General features: G+C 49.4%; 1 protein-coding gene across 1 annotated transcript in view; it reads right to left on the bottom strand.

Annotated features, from left to right (window-relative positions):
* DISC1 (DISC1 scaffold protein) overlaps positions 1-10518 on the bottom strand; it is a 193043-nt gene extending 182525 nt beyond the window's left edge. Inside the window, exons 1-2 of the mRNA XM_016196007.2 lie at positions 9396-10518; positions 1922-1991 (exon numbers count right to left, since the gene is read on the bottom strand). Of these exons, the coding sequence (XP_016051493.2) occupies positions 1922-1991; positions 9396-10394 (1069 nt within the window). The 5' untranslated portion in view covers positions 10395-10518. The remainder of the gene's footprint in view (positions 1-1921; positions 1992-9395) is intronic.
* Between the last annotated feature and the right edge of the window lie 6762 nt (positions 10519-17280).

Genomic DNA, 17280 nt, shown 5'->3' on the forward strand with positions numbered 1-17280 from the left:
GTCATTGAAGCACTTTGAATTCATTTTTTGTATATAATGTGAGGTAGGGATCCAACTTTATTCTTTTGGATGTGAAAGTCCAGTTGTCCCAGCACCATCTGTTGAGACTATTCTTTCCTCCATTGAGTGGACTTGACACCGTCAAAAATCTATTGGCCAGAGATGTATGGGTGTATTTCTGGACGCAGTTCTATGCCTTTGGTCTATATATCCATTCTTATGCCAGTACTACTTTGTTGTGATTCCTGTAGCTTTCTTTATAGTACTTTTTAAATCAGGAATTTCATTCTTCTTTTTCAAGATCATTTAGCTATTCTGACCATTTGCAATGCCATATGAATCTGAGGATCAGCTTCTCTGCAAAAAATAAAAAATGGCATTGCAATTTTGATAGTGATTGAATTGAATCTCTAGATTGCTTTAGGTTTAGTATTTAATAATATTAAATCTTCCTGTCCATAAACACAGAATGTCTTTCTGTTTACCTAGGTCTTCTTTCATTTCTTTCAGCAATGTTTTGTAATTGTCAGTGTAAAAAGTCCTTCACGTTCTTGGTTAAATTTATTCCGAATTATTGTATTATTTCAGATGCTACTATAAATGAAATTGCTTTCTTAGTTTTCTTTTGGGATTGTCCATTGCAGGTGTATAGAAAGACCACTGGTTTTTGAGTAACAAGTTCTAAAACATTGCAGAGTTTGTTTATTAGTTCTCATGATTTCTTGTGGGTTCTTTACAATTTTCTATATGTGAGATCACGTCATCTGCAAATAGAGATAATTTTAACTTTTTTTGCCTATTTGCCTCTTGCTACTTGAACTTCCAATACAATATTGAATAGCAATGGAGAAAGCAAGTATCCTTGTCTCATTTATGATCTTAAGAAAAAGGATGATGTCAGTTATAGATTTTTCATAATATCCTTTATCATGTTGAAAAAGTTCCCTCTTCTAGTTTTTGCAGTTTTCATCATGAAAAGGTCTTGGAATTTTGTCAAATGGCTTTTTTATATCAACTGAGATGATGATGTCTGTTTTTTCTCTTCATTTTATTAACATGAAGCATTACATTGATTTATTTTCTTATGTGAACCACCTTGATTTCAGGATAAATCCCACTTTGTCATCAACCCCACTTGCTCATCGCGTATAATCCTTTTATAATGTGCTGTTGAACTAGGTTTACTAGTATTTTGTTGGATATTTTTGCATCTTTATTTGGAAGGGATACTCGTCTATAATTTCCTTTCCTGTGATATCTGCATCTGGCTTTCATACTGGGATAATGCTAGCCTCAAAGCATGAGGAGGTCATCCTTTGCACATTTTTTTCTGGCCTCTGACCAACTCCTCCATCTTCTAGTCTCCTGTCTATCTTGGGTATTTGGGGCCATCTTCATGGAAATCTGATAGATGTGGCCCCTGCAACACAGCATGGCACCTTTCGAACTCATCCCATTTCCTATCTGATCCCAGAGAGCACGAAGTTAAACAGCTCAGTGAGGGCTCATATCCACAGGCATCGTAAGGCCAGACACGGTATCTCCCTCGCTGTCCCATTCCCGCCACACTGCTTAGTGCATAATAGGTGTTCAATACATATGGTTTGGTGAATGAATAATTATAGATATATCACACCTTGGGCAGGCAGATGATAAAACTTTTATTGTTCAAGTGCTCCATGTTTCCAAATAATCAGTAAAGTTATATTTATAACCCAAAGGATGAACCCTCATAAAATGTTTTGAAATCCACAAAATAACAGTGCTGCAAACTAGCCCACTGACACCAAGTGGAGAAGATCAGAGGAAATGGCTGCTCAATTCATCTGGGGTGCAGAAGACAGATCTAGGCGAGGAGGGAGTGAGAAATGGGACGTTTCAGGAGAAAGAAGAAGCATGTGATGAACAAAGTCACACTCACCCTTATCATAATCCTCCTCCTCCACGGCTCTTTCTTGGAGTTTCTGAAGCTTTAATCTCAAGGAGTTCACCTATGTTGTTTTGGAGGAGAAAAATGAAAACCAATTACAATAGCATTCAAGCCAACTTCCTTTCGTGAAGTTAAGGGCACTTTAGAAACTACTTCACAGACTGAACTTCTCTGTTTCCTTGAAAAAAGGAACCACAAGCATACATTTTCCAATGCCAGGGGGATTTGTTTCTCACGCACAAAAAAGTGATGGAAAGGAAAAGTGTAACTCGAGCATAAAATCCAGAGTTAAAATGTTATTTTAAACAAAACCATCACACCGTACCCTTATCTACATGAAAAGTGCATAACAAAAAGGAACACACGTTTCCTGACCTGACCAGACAGTCTCTGTTCTAAAAAATCAGATTAACATTAGGAAGGTGAACACCCCACAGCTGGAAGGGGAACCAGAAGCAGCATGGATTTTAACTCAGCAGCTGGGCTGCAGGCTGGGTGACAGTGACAGGACTTCACAAAACCCCTGTAGGGAGTGCAAAGGCCCACAGACTTTCCTTTAGAGAAAAGGGCATGGTCTTATTTAACCCACAATAGGCCCAATGACCTCACCATTTGCCGGAGAATTACTATGAGTTCATTTATAATTATTATTATTCTCAGCAGGAGGCCCAGGGATTTTTTTTTAGATGGATTGTTGGCCTTTCAATGAATGAATTTGGACTGGTTCCCTGAAAAACACCTCCCTCCCATCTTTGCCTGGCTACACCTACAGGGAACCAGTCCAAATTCATTCATTGAAAGGCCAATGACACCTGGTTCAGGTGTCACCCCCTCCAGCCTACGCTGAATGTCCTTCCCTTACACTGCCACTGTGACCTGTACGTGTTCTACTCAGATCATCCGTTTAACCAATGTTTACTGAGTGCCTCTCAGGTGTCAAGCACTGTTTGAGGTGCTGAGATACAGCGCAAAATTCTCAGCCCTCGAGATGTACATTCTTGTGTCAGAAGACAAAAAAATACAGATAATAAGTTTTATGGAGCCTTAAAAAGTGATTTGTGCTATAAAAGAAAAATATAGGCCTAAATAAGGGGATCAGGAATGGTAGGCGGTGGGGCTGCGATTTTAAATAAGATCTCACTGAGAAGGTGACACTTGAGCAACAATATGAAAGTGGTAAGGGAGCAAACCCTGGGGCTCTCTGGGAGAGAAACATTCCAACAGAAAGCACAGCCAGCGTGAAGGCTCTGGGCACAGCGCTCCTGGCTGTGCGAGTTACAAGCAGGACGGCGCCCGGGCCCCCAGAGGAGGGATTAAAGGGGGAATCGGGGCAGGCGAGGTCAGAGAGGCGATGAGAAAGGCATCATGAAGAGACATGAAGACCATTTAAACTTCTGATTTTACTCTGAGGGTCACTGAAGCTGATTTATGTTTGACCACTTCCTTCTGACTGCTCTGGGCAAGGGCAGAAGGCCGGGGAAATAACCGGGACGGAGGCGAGGTGGCGTGGACTGCGGCGGGGGCAGAGGAGGTGCTGAGCAGCGAGGGGCTTCTGGGCGCATCCAGAAGGTGGCTGGTGGAAGATAAAGCCAACAGACTTGCTAATGGGTCCCGTGGGGGAGTGAGAACCAGTTAGGATGACGCCAGGGCTTGGTCTGAGCCACCGGAGAAAGGAGCTGCAGAAGTTGCCCGTGGAGCTTATCACACCACGTCACAGCTCTCCGTCTGTCTTGACCTGTGCTGTCTGTGCCCTCCATTCACCCTCGAGCACCTGGAGGGCAGAACTACTTTGTGTCCATGTAGAAACGGCAGCGCTCGCCGTGGCGCGGCTCTCCACTGCTCCGGACACGCGGACGGAATACACTCCCCTCCTCGCCCCTCCCCTCCTTGGTCTGCTTAATGGGTGTGAGCGGAAGGGGGAGAGGCCGCTCCCGCACTGAAGCATTTGATTGCTCCTGTAGGACCGCTGAGTGTCCTCCACCTGGACTCAGTAACTGAGGGGCCACGCGACCAGGGGGTGCAGGCTGGGCTCCCGAGGGACTCGGAGCAGAGCCCAGCCACCTCTGCGGAACGTCAACATAAGCAAGAAACATGATTCTGGGATGTCACGCCTCCGATATGTGCGGCTGCCTGTTACTAACCCGTCCTAACTAACAGTCTGATATGTGCTGCTGCCTGTTACTAACCCGTCCTAACTAACACAGCCTGATATGTGCTGCTGTCTGTTACTAACCCGTCCTAACTAACACAGCCTGATATGTGCTGCTGCCTGTTACTAACCGGTCCTAACTAACACAGTCTGATATGTGCTGCTGTCTGTTACTAACCCGTCCTAACTAACACAGTCTGATATGTGCTGCCGCCTGTTACTAACCCGTCCTAACTAACAGTCTGATATGTGCTGCTGCCTGTTACTAACCCGTCCTAACTAACACAGTCTGATATGTGCGGCTGCCTGTTACTAACCCGTCCTAACTAACACAGTCTGATATGTGCGGCTGCCTGTTACTAACCCGTCCTAACTAACACAGTCTGATATGTGCGGCTGCCTGTTACTAACCGTCCTAACTAACACAGTCTGATATGTGCGGCTGCCTGTTACTAACCCGTCCTAACTAACAGTCTGATATGTGCTGCTGTCTGTTACTAACCCGTCCTAACTAACACAGTCTGATATGTGCGGCTGCCTGTTACTAACCCGTCCTCACTAACACAGTCTGATATGTGCTGCTGCCTGTTACTAACCCGTCCTAACTAACAGTCTGATATGTGCTGCTGCCTGTTACTAACCCGTCCTAACTAACACAGTCTGATATGTGCTGCTGCCTGTTACTAACCCGTCCTAACTAACAGTCTGATAGGTGTGGCTGTCTGTTACTAACCCGTCCTAACTAACACAGCCTGATATGTGCTGCTGTCTGTTACTAACCCGTCCTAACTAACACAGTCTGATATGTGCGGCTGCCTGTTACTAACCCGTCCTAACTAACAGTCTGATATGTGCTGCTGTCTGTTACTAACCCGTCCTAACTAACACAGTCTGATATGTGCGGCTGCCTGTTACTAACCCGTCCTCACTAACACAGTCTGATATGTGCTGCTGCCTGTTACTAACCCGTCCTAACTAACACAGTCTGATATGTGCTGCTGCCTGTTACTAACCCGTCCTAACTAACAGTCTGATAGGTGTGGCTGTCTGTTACTAACCCGTCCTAACTAACACAGCCTGATATGTGCTGCTGTCTGTTACTAACCCGTCCTAACTAACACAGTCTGATATGTGCAGCTGCCTGTTACTAACCCATCCTAACTAACACAGTCTGATATGTGCGGCTGTCTGTTACTAACCCGTCCTAACTAACACAGTCTGATATGTGCGGCTGCCTGTTACTAACCCGTCCTAACTAACACAATCTCCAAAGCCAGGCGCACGGTGCTGCACAGTCATCGGCAAATACTTTCTGAATGAACGAAAGAACGAATGATCACGTCGACCCCTTTACCATGAAGTGCCCCACGTGACAAGTGCAAACTTCATCAGTGACTCGGTCCTAAACGCTAGTGATGGGAGACAGGCTGAGTGACCATCACCACATCCAAGCGACAGCGTCACTGAATACGAGCCAGAGCTGGAGCAGAGGAACCACAGAAACGAAGGTCAGAGAACACTCGTCTACAGCCGATGCCCACAACACCGCCCCCCTCGTCCAACTATCCTGCAGGACCTGAGCTGTTGCCCGGGTTTATGTCTGAATGTCCATGTCCGCCGGAAGCACAGCCGCTGGCCGGAGTGGCTTACACAGGGGCCCCTCCCACGGAAGGCAGGCAGTTTCCCTCCTTTTCCTCAAAGCCCCCCCCCCCCCCCCCCCCCGTGGGCCTAACCTGCAGGGAGCTGCCCACTGCCTTCCTCTGCACACCGGTTAGCATCTCCTTTTATCGCAATTTTCTCAGCCCCAACCAAGCCCTGGCAATGGCCCTGGGTGGCTATTTTTATACAGCGGGAGCAGAGAAGATGGGGAGGAGTGATCTGAACCATCGCTTCCAGGGGGAAATACAGGGTTGGGCTCCTGAGAACCTCTGGCCACAACATTCCTGTCAACTGATCGTATAAAATGCATCTGTGTTTTATGTGTGTTTCAGCTGAAATATGTTTTATTAACTACATACGGCTGATTCATCAACACTGAATGCACAGCGTGACAACGCACCCCTGGGAGATGCTCCCCACGCGTGTTTTCTCCACGGCGCACAGCCCAGCCCTTGTGCACCCAGGAGCGCAGACAGCACTGCAGCCGGCACTAGGGGCTGTTTCGAACAGTGGAATCGCCAACAAAACACACAAAACATATGAAAAACGTGGTACTAAACAGATCACCTATCTACAGATGAGAGCTGAAACAGGCAGGCAGAATGTCACCGGGGGTGACCTCGGCCGGGAACGTGCCCGTAGGACAACGCGAATTTCCAGCCATTCTGCGCATGTTCACCGGGTGACCAGGAAAGGGTTCTGACACTGACTCTGCAGTTAACAATAAGTTTTATCAAGTAAATGAATTCGCAAATACGGAAACCGCACATACTGAGGATGGACTGTTTTAAAAGACGACAAGACTCAAATTCCTTAAGGAGCAGGGAGAGGGGTTAAATATTCTAATATTCTAAAGAATTAGAATATAACATCTAAAGTCCCAAAAACACTGGAATCCCAAGTTTCAAAGGGATCTTTTTGAAGATCCTTAGCCAATCCCTTTCCCCAGTCATGAAAGCCTCCCCAGTAGCCCAAATCTGCGATTTGCGGCCTCAAAAAGCAGGGCCTCCCAAGCGACCCCCTGGTCACGGACAATTCCACTACCAGGGCCTCTTCCCCCTGCAAGCTCTGCACCCTGGACAGGGTTCCTTCCATCGCTCCCACCACACTGAATGAACTTCATTCCTCTTCCTACAAGAGACATCAAATAATTAAAAATGCATCAAGTTTCCCTTGTCCGGGTATTAGATTATCACAAACAAAGATACTTAAACTACAAGTAAATTGTGTCCTGATCCTATCATTTGACATTTGACGCATCTGAGTGTGGGTTAGGGCAGGGGGGCAGCCTTGTGGGACCTTAACCTATGGAACCTGATGTTATCTCCAGGTAAATAGCGTCAGAATTGAATTAAGTTAGCCCTGACCATGTGGCTCAATTGGCTGGGCATCGGCCCGTGCACTGAGGGGTTGCTGGTTCGATGCCTGGTCAGGGCACATGCCTGAGTTGCGGGCTCAGTCCCCCATAGGGGGCACGCAGGAGGCAGCCGATCCACGTTAAACGTTGATGTTTCTCTCTCCCGCTCCCTTTCTCTCTCTCTAAAAAAATCAATTTAAAAAAAACATTTTTAATTAAGTTATAGGATGCCCAGCTGGTGTTGGAGAATTGTTGGTGGGGGAACCCCATCCCCCATGTTATAAGGGTGACTCGAATCCCTTCAGTGCCTTTGTCCTTTGGGTGGTGGCCTCTCAGATTCTCTTCCTTTGCCTTAGTCAGTCAATCCAAAAAAAATCTGTCAATTAGAATCTGTGGCCCATCTTATCAAGATTAATTACTTTGCTGAAAACAAAAATGAAGGAAGCACCTGCTGAGGACCAGAACGTGTGCTGGGCAACAAACATCCAAAGATGTCCCAGAGGAGTGACCTAGTTACGGAGCTCATGGTCAAGTGCAGAACTTGGACCCACAAACAAACTATTAATGGCGAGTGCTGTAATGGGGCATGTCCAAAGTGCTTTGGGAACAAAATGGAAGAGGGGTTCATTTGCTCTAGATGGGGGAGGAAATGTCACACAAGGAAGTGGCTCTGAAGCCACACCAGGAAGGATCAATAGGAGCCTGGCAGGTGGGAAGGTGTAGGAAGGAAATTCCAGGCAGAGGAAAACTGTGAGCAAAGGCCTGAGGCGCAGCTGTTCCCGGTGTCTTCAGGAACAGGAAGCAGCTCCAGATGGCCCAGCGGCAGGAGGAAGGCTCCCCCAGTGCAGGCTGGGGCGGGCTGGGGAAGGTCTCGATTATCAAGATAAGGAACTTGGATACTATCCCGAGGAGCAATGAGCCACCAAAGGTTTTGAACAGAGAAATAACACTCTCCCGCCCCTGCCTGGGAAGATAACTCTGCTGGCCATGCAGAGGATGAGCTGAAGGAAGGTAAATACATCCAGAATCCTTGCAAACCCGGGTGAAAGACAACACGAATCTGAACCGTGGGAGGTGCGTCAGCCGTGGGAGTAAGAGGCCTTGGAGACTGACACGACGTGGGGGGGGTTGAGGATGGTTGCAGTTTCTCTAAGGAGCTGGATGGATGGATTCTATTATTTCAAATCAACAAATATTTATTGAGGGGGGCCCTTTAGAACAGGTTTGGTGGGGAAGACAATGGCGTCTGTTTTGGACTCATCTAACTCAAGGATTCCATGCATTACCTAGGGACAGAGGTCCGCATGGGTGGCCTGGCTTTGTTATCTCCTTGGGTTATAAATCAGAAGGCTGGGATGGGGTCCCTGAGGGCAAGAACATCAGGCCACAGGTAAAGAACTGAGAGTAAATGAGATGCGACGACTGGGAATGAACATCTTCAGGGACTTCTACCAATGCCTGATGAGTGGGTGCCCTACTTCCCTGCTCCACATGTACATATGTATGCATGCACACATATACACACCTGTACACATACACACATGTGCGTGTACACAAACACACACCCCAGAAGAAAAACACAGTCTTTCACTAGGATTAGCCACACAGCCCAGTGGGCAGCCACAGAGCACCTCTGCCCGGGTTTCTCTGGAACTTCTGGGGTGGAGCCACCTTGCCTGCCCACAGTTGTACCAGCTCTCAGACAGCTGGGGGACAGCACCAGCACCGTCACAGTGTGATCATGATGCTCAGATGTACAAGTACACAGTCCACCCTAATTTCCAAAGCACTGACATTCTCATCTGAGCCACAGGTCGGTCCTGTGCAGTGTTATCATCTTTAAACAAGGAAGCTGAGGGCCCGTGAGGTTTGACCAGAAAGGAACTCCAGCAGGAGGTTCCCGCTGCGGGAGGGTCACGCCCAGCGCGGGCATCGCCCCTCTATCTCTCCGGCCCCTGCTCGCTGCCTGTCCCCTCTCCCTGGCCTGTCAAAGCAGAGCTGGGCTGCACTATCCATGCATCACCTAGAGCAGGAAAGGCAGGGGAGCCCTCGGCCCCACAGAGAGCAATCTGACCACCTAATGACAGGATGAAAGGAGAAGAGATTTTGTTCAAAAGGAAAGAAGAGAAACAGAAGTGCAGCAACATCTTCCTGCCACCAGCCACCAGCCACCAGCCACCAAGGAGCTGCTGCAGCTTCAGGGGAAGTCGGTCAGCCCCAGAACCACTCGTTTCCTGCCCTCTGCCCAGCTAATCTGAGCCTGTGAGCCTCGTGGGGCCCAGAGGCTGGGAGACACCGACCTCCAGCTGCCTGCGGTTGCTGAGCAGACATTCCAGAAGCAGGGGTTCGCACCTCCTGAGCAGCAGGTCCCAGTGGAGAGCAGCCCCCTCGAGCTCTGAGGGATCAGAGGAGCATGAGGAGGCGGCGTCTGTGTTCAATACAGAAAGTGGCTCACACTCCGGCCTAGGGCTGCCCCCTGCAGCCTGGGCAGAGTCCGCAGGGCCCTGAGCAACCTTGAGACTGAAGGGGGGAGCGGAAAGTCTGGGCTCCTCTCGGGGCCTGTCCAAGCTGGTGGCCTTGGCGTCCGTGTCCTCGGCCTCTCTGGAGGGCGGGCAGCCTTCCGCTTCTCCCCGTTCCCCGGCGGAGCTGAGTGAGAGCTGGATGAAGCTGAAGCTGGAGGTGAAGGCCACCTGAGAGCTGGCAGGGGCTGAGGGGACCTTGGGGCCACTTTCGAGGCTGCAGCTGGTGTCACCCACATCCTCTGGGGCCACACAGTCTTCTGCCCAGGCGCCCCACGCTCCTTCACCACAGGCGGCATCCCGATGCGGGTCCAGGGCCTCAGAACTATCCATGGGTGGGAGCTCCCCCCGACACCCAGTGTCCCCAGGGCCACACAGCCTGGTCAGCCTGTTGGGCAGTTTGGTGCCAGCTCTAAACTGAATCCCAAAGAACCCCGAGGTCCCTCTTGCTGGGGTCCGAGCGAGGCCCAGGTGGCCCCCACAGGCGAGAGCTGAGGCTGCTGTGCTCTTGGGAAGAGGGCTCCCAACCACGGGGCCTCGCCACTGGCCTCCAGGGTCAAGGCTGCATCGTCCAGCCCTGGACTCAGAGTGGTGGGACTCCTCACCACACGCCCCTGCCTGGGCCCGGAACGAAGCACCCACGGCAGGGGACAGGAACCTGATCTGGGGCCCAGCGTCGCTTCTCATGTAGCCGGGTTTCCGTGCCAGCCGCCTCCTCTGAAAACACACTGCAGGTGGGAAGCAATCCTGGCTGCCTGGGAAGAGAGAAAAACAGCACATTAAACACACAGATCTCACGGGCTCAGCGGGAACTGTGTTTGGAGGACATCCCTAGTTTTAGAGGTCACCTCTGGGTGCATCTGAGATGCTGGTTCAGGAGTCGGGGGTCACCCCAGTCTGAAAATTCTGATGATCCCTGGGAAGTGTTTGCTTGGCCGTGTGGAAACAACACGGGTCTCAGCTCCTCTGTTTAGGAGAGCAGCTGGCACTGCTGTGAGTTATGCCAACACGTCAGCTTGTACTCAGAGCCACAACCTTGGCAGCTCCTCTGGACCCTCCAGCATCTCGCCTGTTGGTCTTTTAGGAACATCAGCACTTTCATCCCGGAGTCAGCCTGGAAAGCAAACGACTTGAAACGAACACCAGCACACTCCTCGAAACGAGACCCAATCGCTCATTCCAGCTCCTCAGTGACAATATGGAGGTTTCCATTATCTGAGCCATCCATGTCCCCTCATGCCAGTGGACCACAGACAGCTGGATACCACACAATTTATGCCCATCGATTCATCTCACACTGTGGACGACAGGAGGCCCTGCTTGAAGAGTTCCCCAAACCAGGGACTGTGTTCCCTCCTGGCTATGCAACAAGAACAGGAACAATAAAAAATGCTGACACCTCACAGCAGCAGGACAGACTCCGGCACCTCAATGCCTGGTTCGAACCCTGGCCGTGCCACTGCTGGCTGTGTGACCTTCCACAAGTTACTTAACCTCTCTTTGCTTCAGTTTGCTTATCAGTAAAATGGAGATAGTAGCAGTACCTATCTCATAGGGCAGTTGTGAGCATTAAGTTAAATGAGCTACTATATGTTGACAGCTGAGAACAGTGCCTGGCACATGTAATAAGTGTGATAAAAATGTTGGTTACTATTTTTACATTGCATAGCACCTTGTCACTCATGGTATGTTTTCATCAGCATTAATTTCCTCTGAACCTCACCAAAATCATGTGAATCAACCAGACCAGGAAAATAACCTCCCTTTTATAGTTAAGGAAACTGAGGCTCAGAGACACAAACATTCTGGAAACACCTGCAAATGGCCAGGTGACCAGTGCCCAAGTCTCCTGAACGCGCTGGCCTGTGTGGTGCTCTCCTCTTGGGGCCCTGACACACCTTGTATTGGATTAAGTGGGGCATAAAAGTACGACCAGGCAGGGTGAGAAGTGGGGCAAAGCTCTGCTCCAGGCCCGCACACCTTGTTCTGCCACCCAGAGCATAGCTCATCCCAGGATCTCCATCATGGTAGACAGCCCTAGGCATTCAGGATCCCAGTGGGTTACAATCATGGCACACACCAGTCTCTGTGGTGTCACTGATAATCCCTGGAGAAATGAGCACCATGACCCATGGGCCACCTGTTCCCTGAATCTGTTGTAAGTTCCAGAAGCTTACAACAAAGGACAGAATGAAGCAAGGGCTATGAGGGGGAGGGAGAGAAAGTCAGGATAAAGGAAGGAAAGGAGAGGGGCATTAACACTGCAACCCCAGCAGCTTGGTGCCATCTTCATTTTATAAATAATGAAATTAAAGTTCAGAAGGTTTTCATTTTCCCCAGAACTCTCAGGTCATGGTTTGCCAAAACCTGTTTTACTCATTACTGAACAGTAAACCAGCACAATGCCCTGCACTTGAGTCACTTGGTGAATGAATGTATGGATGCTGGGAGGGAAGGAGGGAGGGAGGGAGGGAGGGAGGGAGGGAGGGAGGGAGGGAGGGAGGGAGGGAGGGAGGGATGGGTGGATGGATGCTTGGATAGAAGGAGAAAAGGAGAGATGGAGGGATGGATGCTTGGATAGGAGAGAAGGAGGGATGGAGAGATGGATGGATGGAGGAATGGATGGAGGGATGGAGGGATGGATGGATGGATGGATGGGTGCTTGGATGGAGGGAGGGATGGACAGACAGAGGGATGGATGGATGCTTGGATAGATGGAGGGATGGAGGGATGGAGGGATGCTTGGATAGATGGAGGGATGGAGGGATGGAGGGATGCTTGGATAGAGGGAGGGAGGGAGGGAGGGAGGGAGGGAGGGAGGGAGGGAGGGAGGGAGGGAGGGAGGGAGGGATGCTTGGATGGAAGGAGGGATGAAGGGATGGATGGATGCTTGGATAGATGGAGGGATGGAGGGATGGATGGATGGATGTTTGGATAGAAGGAGGGATGGATGGATGGATGTTTGGATAGAAGGAGGGATGGATGGATGCTTGGATAGAGGGAGGGATGGAGGGATGGATGGATGGATGTTTGGATAGAAGGAGGGATGGAGGGATGCTTGGATAGAGGGAGGGATGGAGGGATGGAGGGATAGATGGAGGGGTGGAGGGATGGAGGGATAGATGGATGCTTGGATAGAGGGAGGGATGGAGGGATGGAGAGATGGATGGATGGATGGACGGACAAACGGGTCTGGGAGTGACTTTTGGCTGGGATCCCACAGATGAGTGGATGGATGGTAGATGAGAAGGAGGGAAGGCGGGGGAACGACAAACTGATTTCCAATCATGTGCCTTTTCTGCATCCCTTGCCTCCAAGTATACCACTTAGGAAATAACTTGAAGTAACAAGAAATCAGGAGAAAGTTTTATTTTTATTTTTTCTTCAGGGCAGAGGCCACAAAAAGTTGGAATCATTAGAAAAGGGCATGATGAAAATGTACAGAAGGAATTATTAATAGGCCAAATTGGACCACCCATTAGGATGGCTGCTACCAAAACAAAACAAAACAAAAATGGCCCATCCATACAATGGACTATTATTCAGCCTTAAAGAGAAAGGAAATTTTGATATATGCTACAACATGGAGGAAACTTGAGGACGTTATGTTAAGTAAATTAAGCCAGTCAGAAGGACAGACGCTGTATGGTTCCACTCAAAAGAGATCCCCAGGTGAGTCAAATCCATACAGACAGAAAGTGAGGGTGGTTCCAGGGAGTGCGGGTGAGCAGGGGGAATCACTGTTTAATGGGTACGGAGCTTCAGTTTGGGAAGATGAAAAAATTCTGGAGGTGGATGGTGGTGATTGATGGTTGTACAATGTGTCGAGAAAAACATCGACGTGAGGGCAAAATACCAACCAGCTGCCTCCTGCAAGCCCCCTGCAGGGGATGGAGCCCACAACCCGGGCACATGCCCTGACCGGGAATCCAACCAGCACCCTCCCGGTGCACGGGATGACCCCAACCGAGCCACACCAGCCAGGGCAGTAACACTCGTTTTTAAATAGGAAATCTAAAACATGCCATTTAAGAAAACATTCTACTCATGCATTTACTTGGAAGACCTTAAAACTAGACCCAAAGTTAAAATCTACACAAAATGCTCATGAGGACTTGGCTGCCCAGTGCCTCAAGGACTCTGAGGAAAGCATGTCGCATCCCAAAGGCGACTCGGAGGCCACAGCTGAGAATGAGGAGAAGAGTCAGAGAAGATCAAGTACGGAAAGACCTCATAAAACAAGGCGGCACAAATACACTGTGGACGCATAAATGAATCTATTCTTCTCAGGGAAAGAATTTTAATCCTTTCTGTTGTGGTCGGGGACATAAATAAGAATTTTAGAAAACACTCAGGTTAACCAAAGCTTCCAAATCATAAAGAAACTCCACATCCCAGTGGATTAATGTGTTTTCAAAGAGTAAAGTACTATACAGGGAGCACAGACACTCCCCTGGGCCGTCCTCTCTCTTCCACCCTCTGGGAGAGCGCCTCAGGCATTGCAACAGCAGCTAGTGAGCACGGCAAGTGCTGGTGCGGAAAGAGCAGCCTTGACTGTGTTTCCATCTTAACTGCGTGATCCATTTCAGTAAAACAGCCCTTCACTGGACACTAGCTGCTGTGCGGGGCTGTGGACACGAGCTGGACACCATCCCTGCCCCCAAACTGCTGATGTAGCAGGGGGTGGAAGTCATGCATATAAAACTGTCACCAGATGGGAAGTGCCACTCCAGTCACAGAGGAAGGGAAATTCAATCTGAAATTAAACTACAGGAGTAAGCCACTCAGTTCATCTGGCTAACCTGACAGCTCTCTGCCCTTCAGCAAAGCCAAAGACTCCGGGAGCTACTGAGTGCTCCCCACTTTATGCCACCCTAAAACACCACCTCTTGGATTGAGGGAAAGAATGATGCTAATTCAGGGCCATTCCATGGGACACAGGACGACTCTAACAAATGACTTCGGCTCAAGAACAAGTAACTTTGGCTCAAGAACTCCCCATCAGGCCCAGACTTTCTTGGTCTGCGGTCTGCACTGTAATCTGAGACCCCATCCTGCACAGCTCCCTGCCTGTTCCTGTCCCCCACTTATCCCTCACAATTCCCCTCAGTTAGCCTCTTCCACGTCTCATTTAGTCTTGGTGTCTGCCTCTCAGAAGACCCAAACCTGTCCTGCACAAAGCACAGTGAGCCAGCCCAGGTGGCCATGCCCTCCTGGGACTGAGCCTCTTTGGGGGAACAGAGAGTAATCAACTCAGAAATACTTATGGGGTGGTGAAGGACAGATTCTTGGGGCCGAGTCACATATAGCAGGGCACGTGGCTTTGTTCAGCAGGTCTGGAGTGGCTTTGGGCTGGGATCCCATGGATGAGTGGGAGTTATAAGAGGTCACGGGGGGAAGTTGGTGGGGAGGAACAAGGCCAGCTGGAGGAGCAGCTTGGGAGACACTGGGGATGGGCAGGGGGCAGGCCGCAGCCAGACCCTGCAGTCACGCTTCAGGCAGGCCAGACCAGCACCACTCTTACGTGTGTGAGCACTTGTCACCCATCATCCTCAGCTTTAGCTTCCAGCTGAGATGGTGAGACTAGGCCAGTGGGCCCCAAAGTTGACTGCACATTAGAGTCACCGGGGTATCTTTTAAAATTCCAAAGTCCAGGCCATATCCCAGATGGGTGAAATGACAATGTTAGGGTGTGGGACGCAGGCCTGGGTGCCTCCTGAAGCTCCCCAGGTGATCCCAGCAGGCAGTAGGGGCTGGGGACCTCTGCTTTAGGGGGCAGTCCCACTAAACCTCCTAGCAGATTTGAATTCAAAAGTATCGTAAACTTGATGCTCACGACACTGCAGAGGTTGCTTCTTTGCAAAATCTTTCTCCCCCAACTTCTTTATTTCTTGAAATGTGGCATTAACTTGGTCTTTACATGTGGACAAAGTGTGGTCTATACTTAAAATACATCCCCATACGTCTATTCTAGATCTTCTCCCTACACTGAGTTTCCACTTTCAATCAGACAACAGAGTCCTGGGCCTCACAGAGTGGCCTCCAAGGAGGAAGGGCCGGGAAGCCAGCAACACCATGCACTGTCTCACTTCCCTAATCTGCAGTACAGAGGACTCACCACAGTGGCTCCACACTCAGCCCACTGTGGTGTGACACGCGGTGTGGGTCCTGCAACAAAGAAAGGGCATTGGCAGAAAAACGGGAGAAACCCGAGTAAGATCTGTAGTTTAGTTCACTGCACCAATGTTGACTTTTGAGTTATAACTGTACCGTGATTATATGAGCTGTTGGCACAAGCAGAAGCTGGGTGAAGAGAAGGACTCTGTATTATCTTTGCAACTTTTCTATAAACCTCTAAGCATTCCAAAACAGAAAGCTTACACACACGTACACACAATTTAAGGACCTGTACTTTGCGGCAGGAAAGGGTACGGGCTCTGGAAACAGAATGCCTGAGTTTAACATGCAGCTCTGCCACTTTGAGTGAATGCTGGTGGGTCGGGTGTCTCTGCCGCTTGTGTTGTCCCATCTGTAAAATGGGAGCCCAGCCCCTGGGACTGCGCGGAGGCCAGACAATGTGATGAATTGCACTGCTCTATCCCACACCGAGCATGAAGTAACCATTCAAAACTGTTTTCATTTTCAATTCGGGAATAAAGACAAGAATGCTGTCCTGAAGCAAAGGCACCTGGCCCTGGCCCAGAGTCCAAGGCAAAGGTGAACCACAGCAGCCTCCGCTGAGACTCTAAGCCTTTTTCTGTACTGAGGAGGCCACCGGGGCCAACAGGGATCTACACACACCACACATACACATGTACACACACCACACGTACACACGTGCACATGCACACATATACACACGCATGTACGCACGTGCACATGCACACATATACACACGCATGTACGCACGTGCACATGCACACACCACACACACACACACCACACAGAGCATCCAGCACCGTGTCACATGGTGTCACATGACACTCAACCTATGCTCTCTAGTTGACCAATCCCTGACCAACTCTCTGATCCAAGTTTCTGTTCTCCTTCCTTTTCATGCCCGGAGCTCTTTCCTGCAGTTGAAGGAAGCAGTTGAGGGGTTTGGCAGCAAGAGATTCATAAACCCCAGGAAAGGGTTTGCTCGGAAACCACTGAGCAGCCTCTCTCCACGGTGCTATTAATTCTCACAAATGATTGTCTTTTTCTTTCCATGTAAAGCGCTACTCAAAAATCGGATCACCATCTGAACACCCCCGAGAGTGCTGCTAGCTACAGATGGGCGTCTCTAATGAATTTTTTAACTTCTGCCCTAATAAAATATGGATGAACCAGAAGGAGCCCTCTCTGTAGCTGTTATTTCAAAACAACTAAACAACTTAAGTTTCTGCCCTCGTTTTACAGCAAAAAGCTGCCAGCTCTCACATCCCCCTCACAAAAGACAGCTTTGCTCCTGCTCGGCCGTCTGCAAAGTTCACAGCTACCTTTTTAATGCCATGTTTTATGCACGGGCGTATTTCCTGGCTTTCTACACGCCCGGCTTTGCATCCAAATGTGAGACGATCCCAAATTGTCAGCACTTCACACATAAGTAGTGCCCTAGAGACTGCAGCGTCTTTCAAGAAGCCCCCACTTTGCACTAAATTTTTATTATACTCAGAATTTAAAC

This window comes from Miniopterus natalensis, chromosome 21 (genome assembly GCF_054644295.1).
Source record: "Miniopterus natalensis isolate mMinNat1 chromosome 21, mMinNat1.hap1, whole genome shotgun sequence".
NCBI lineage: Eukaryota > Metazoa > Chordata > Mammalia > Chiroptera > Miniopteridae > Miniopterus > Miniopterus natalensis.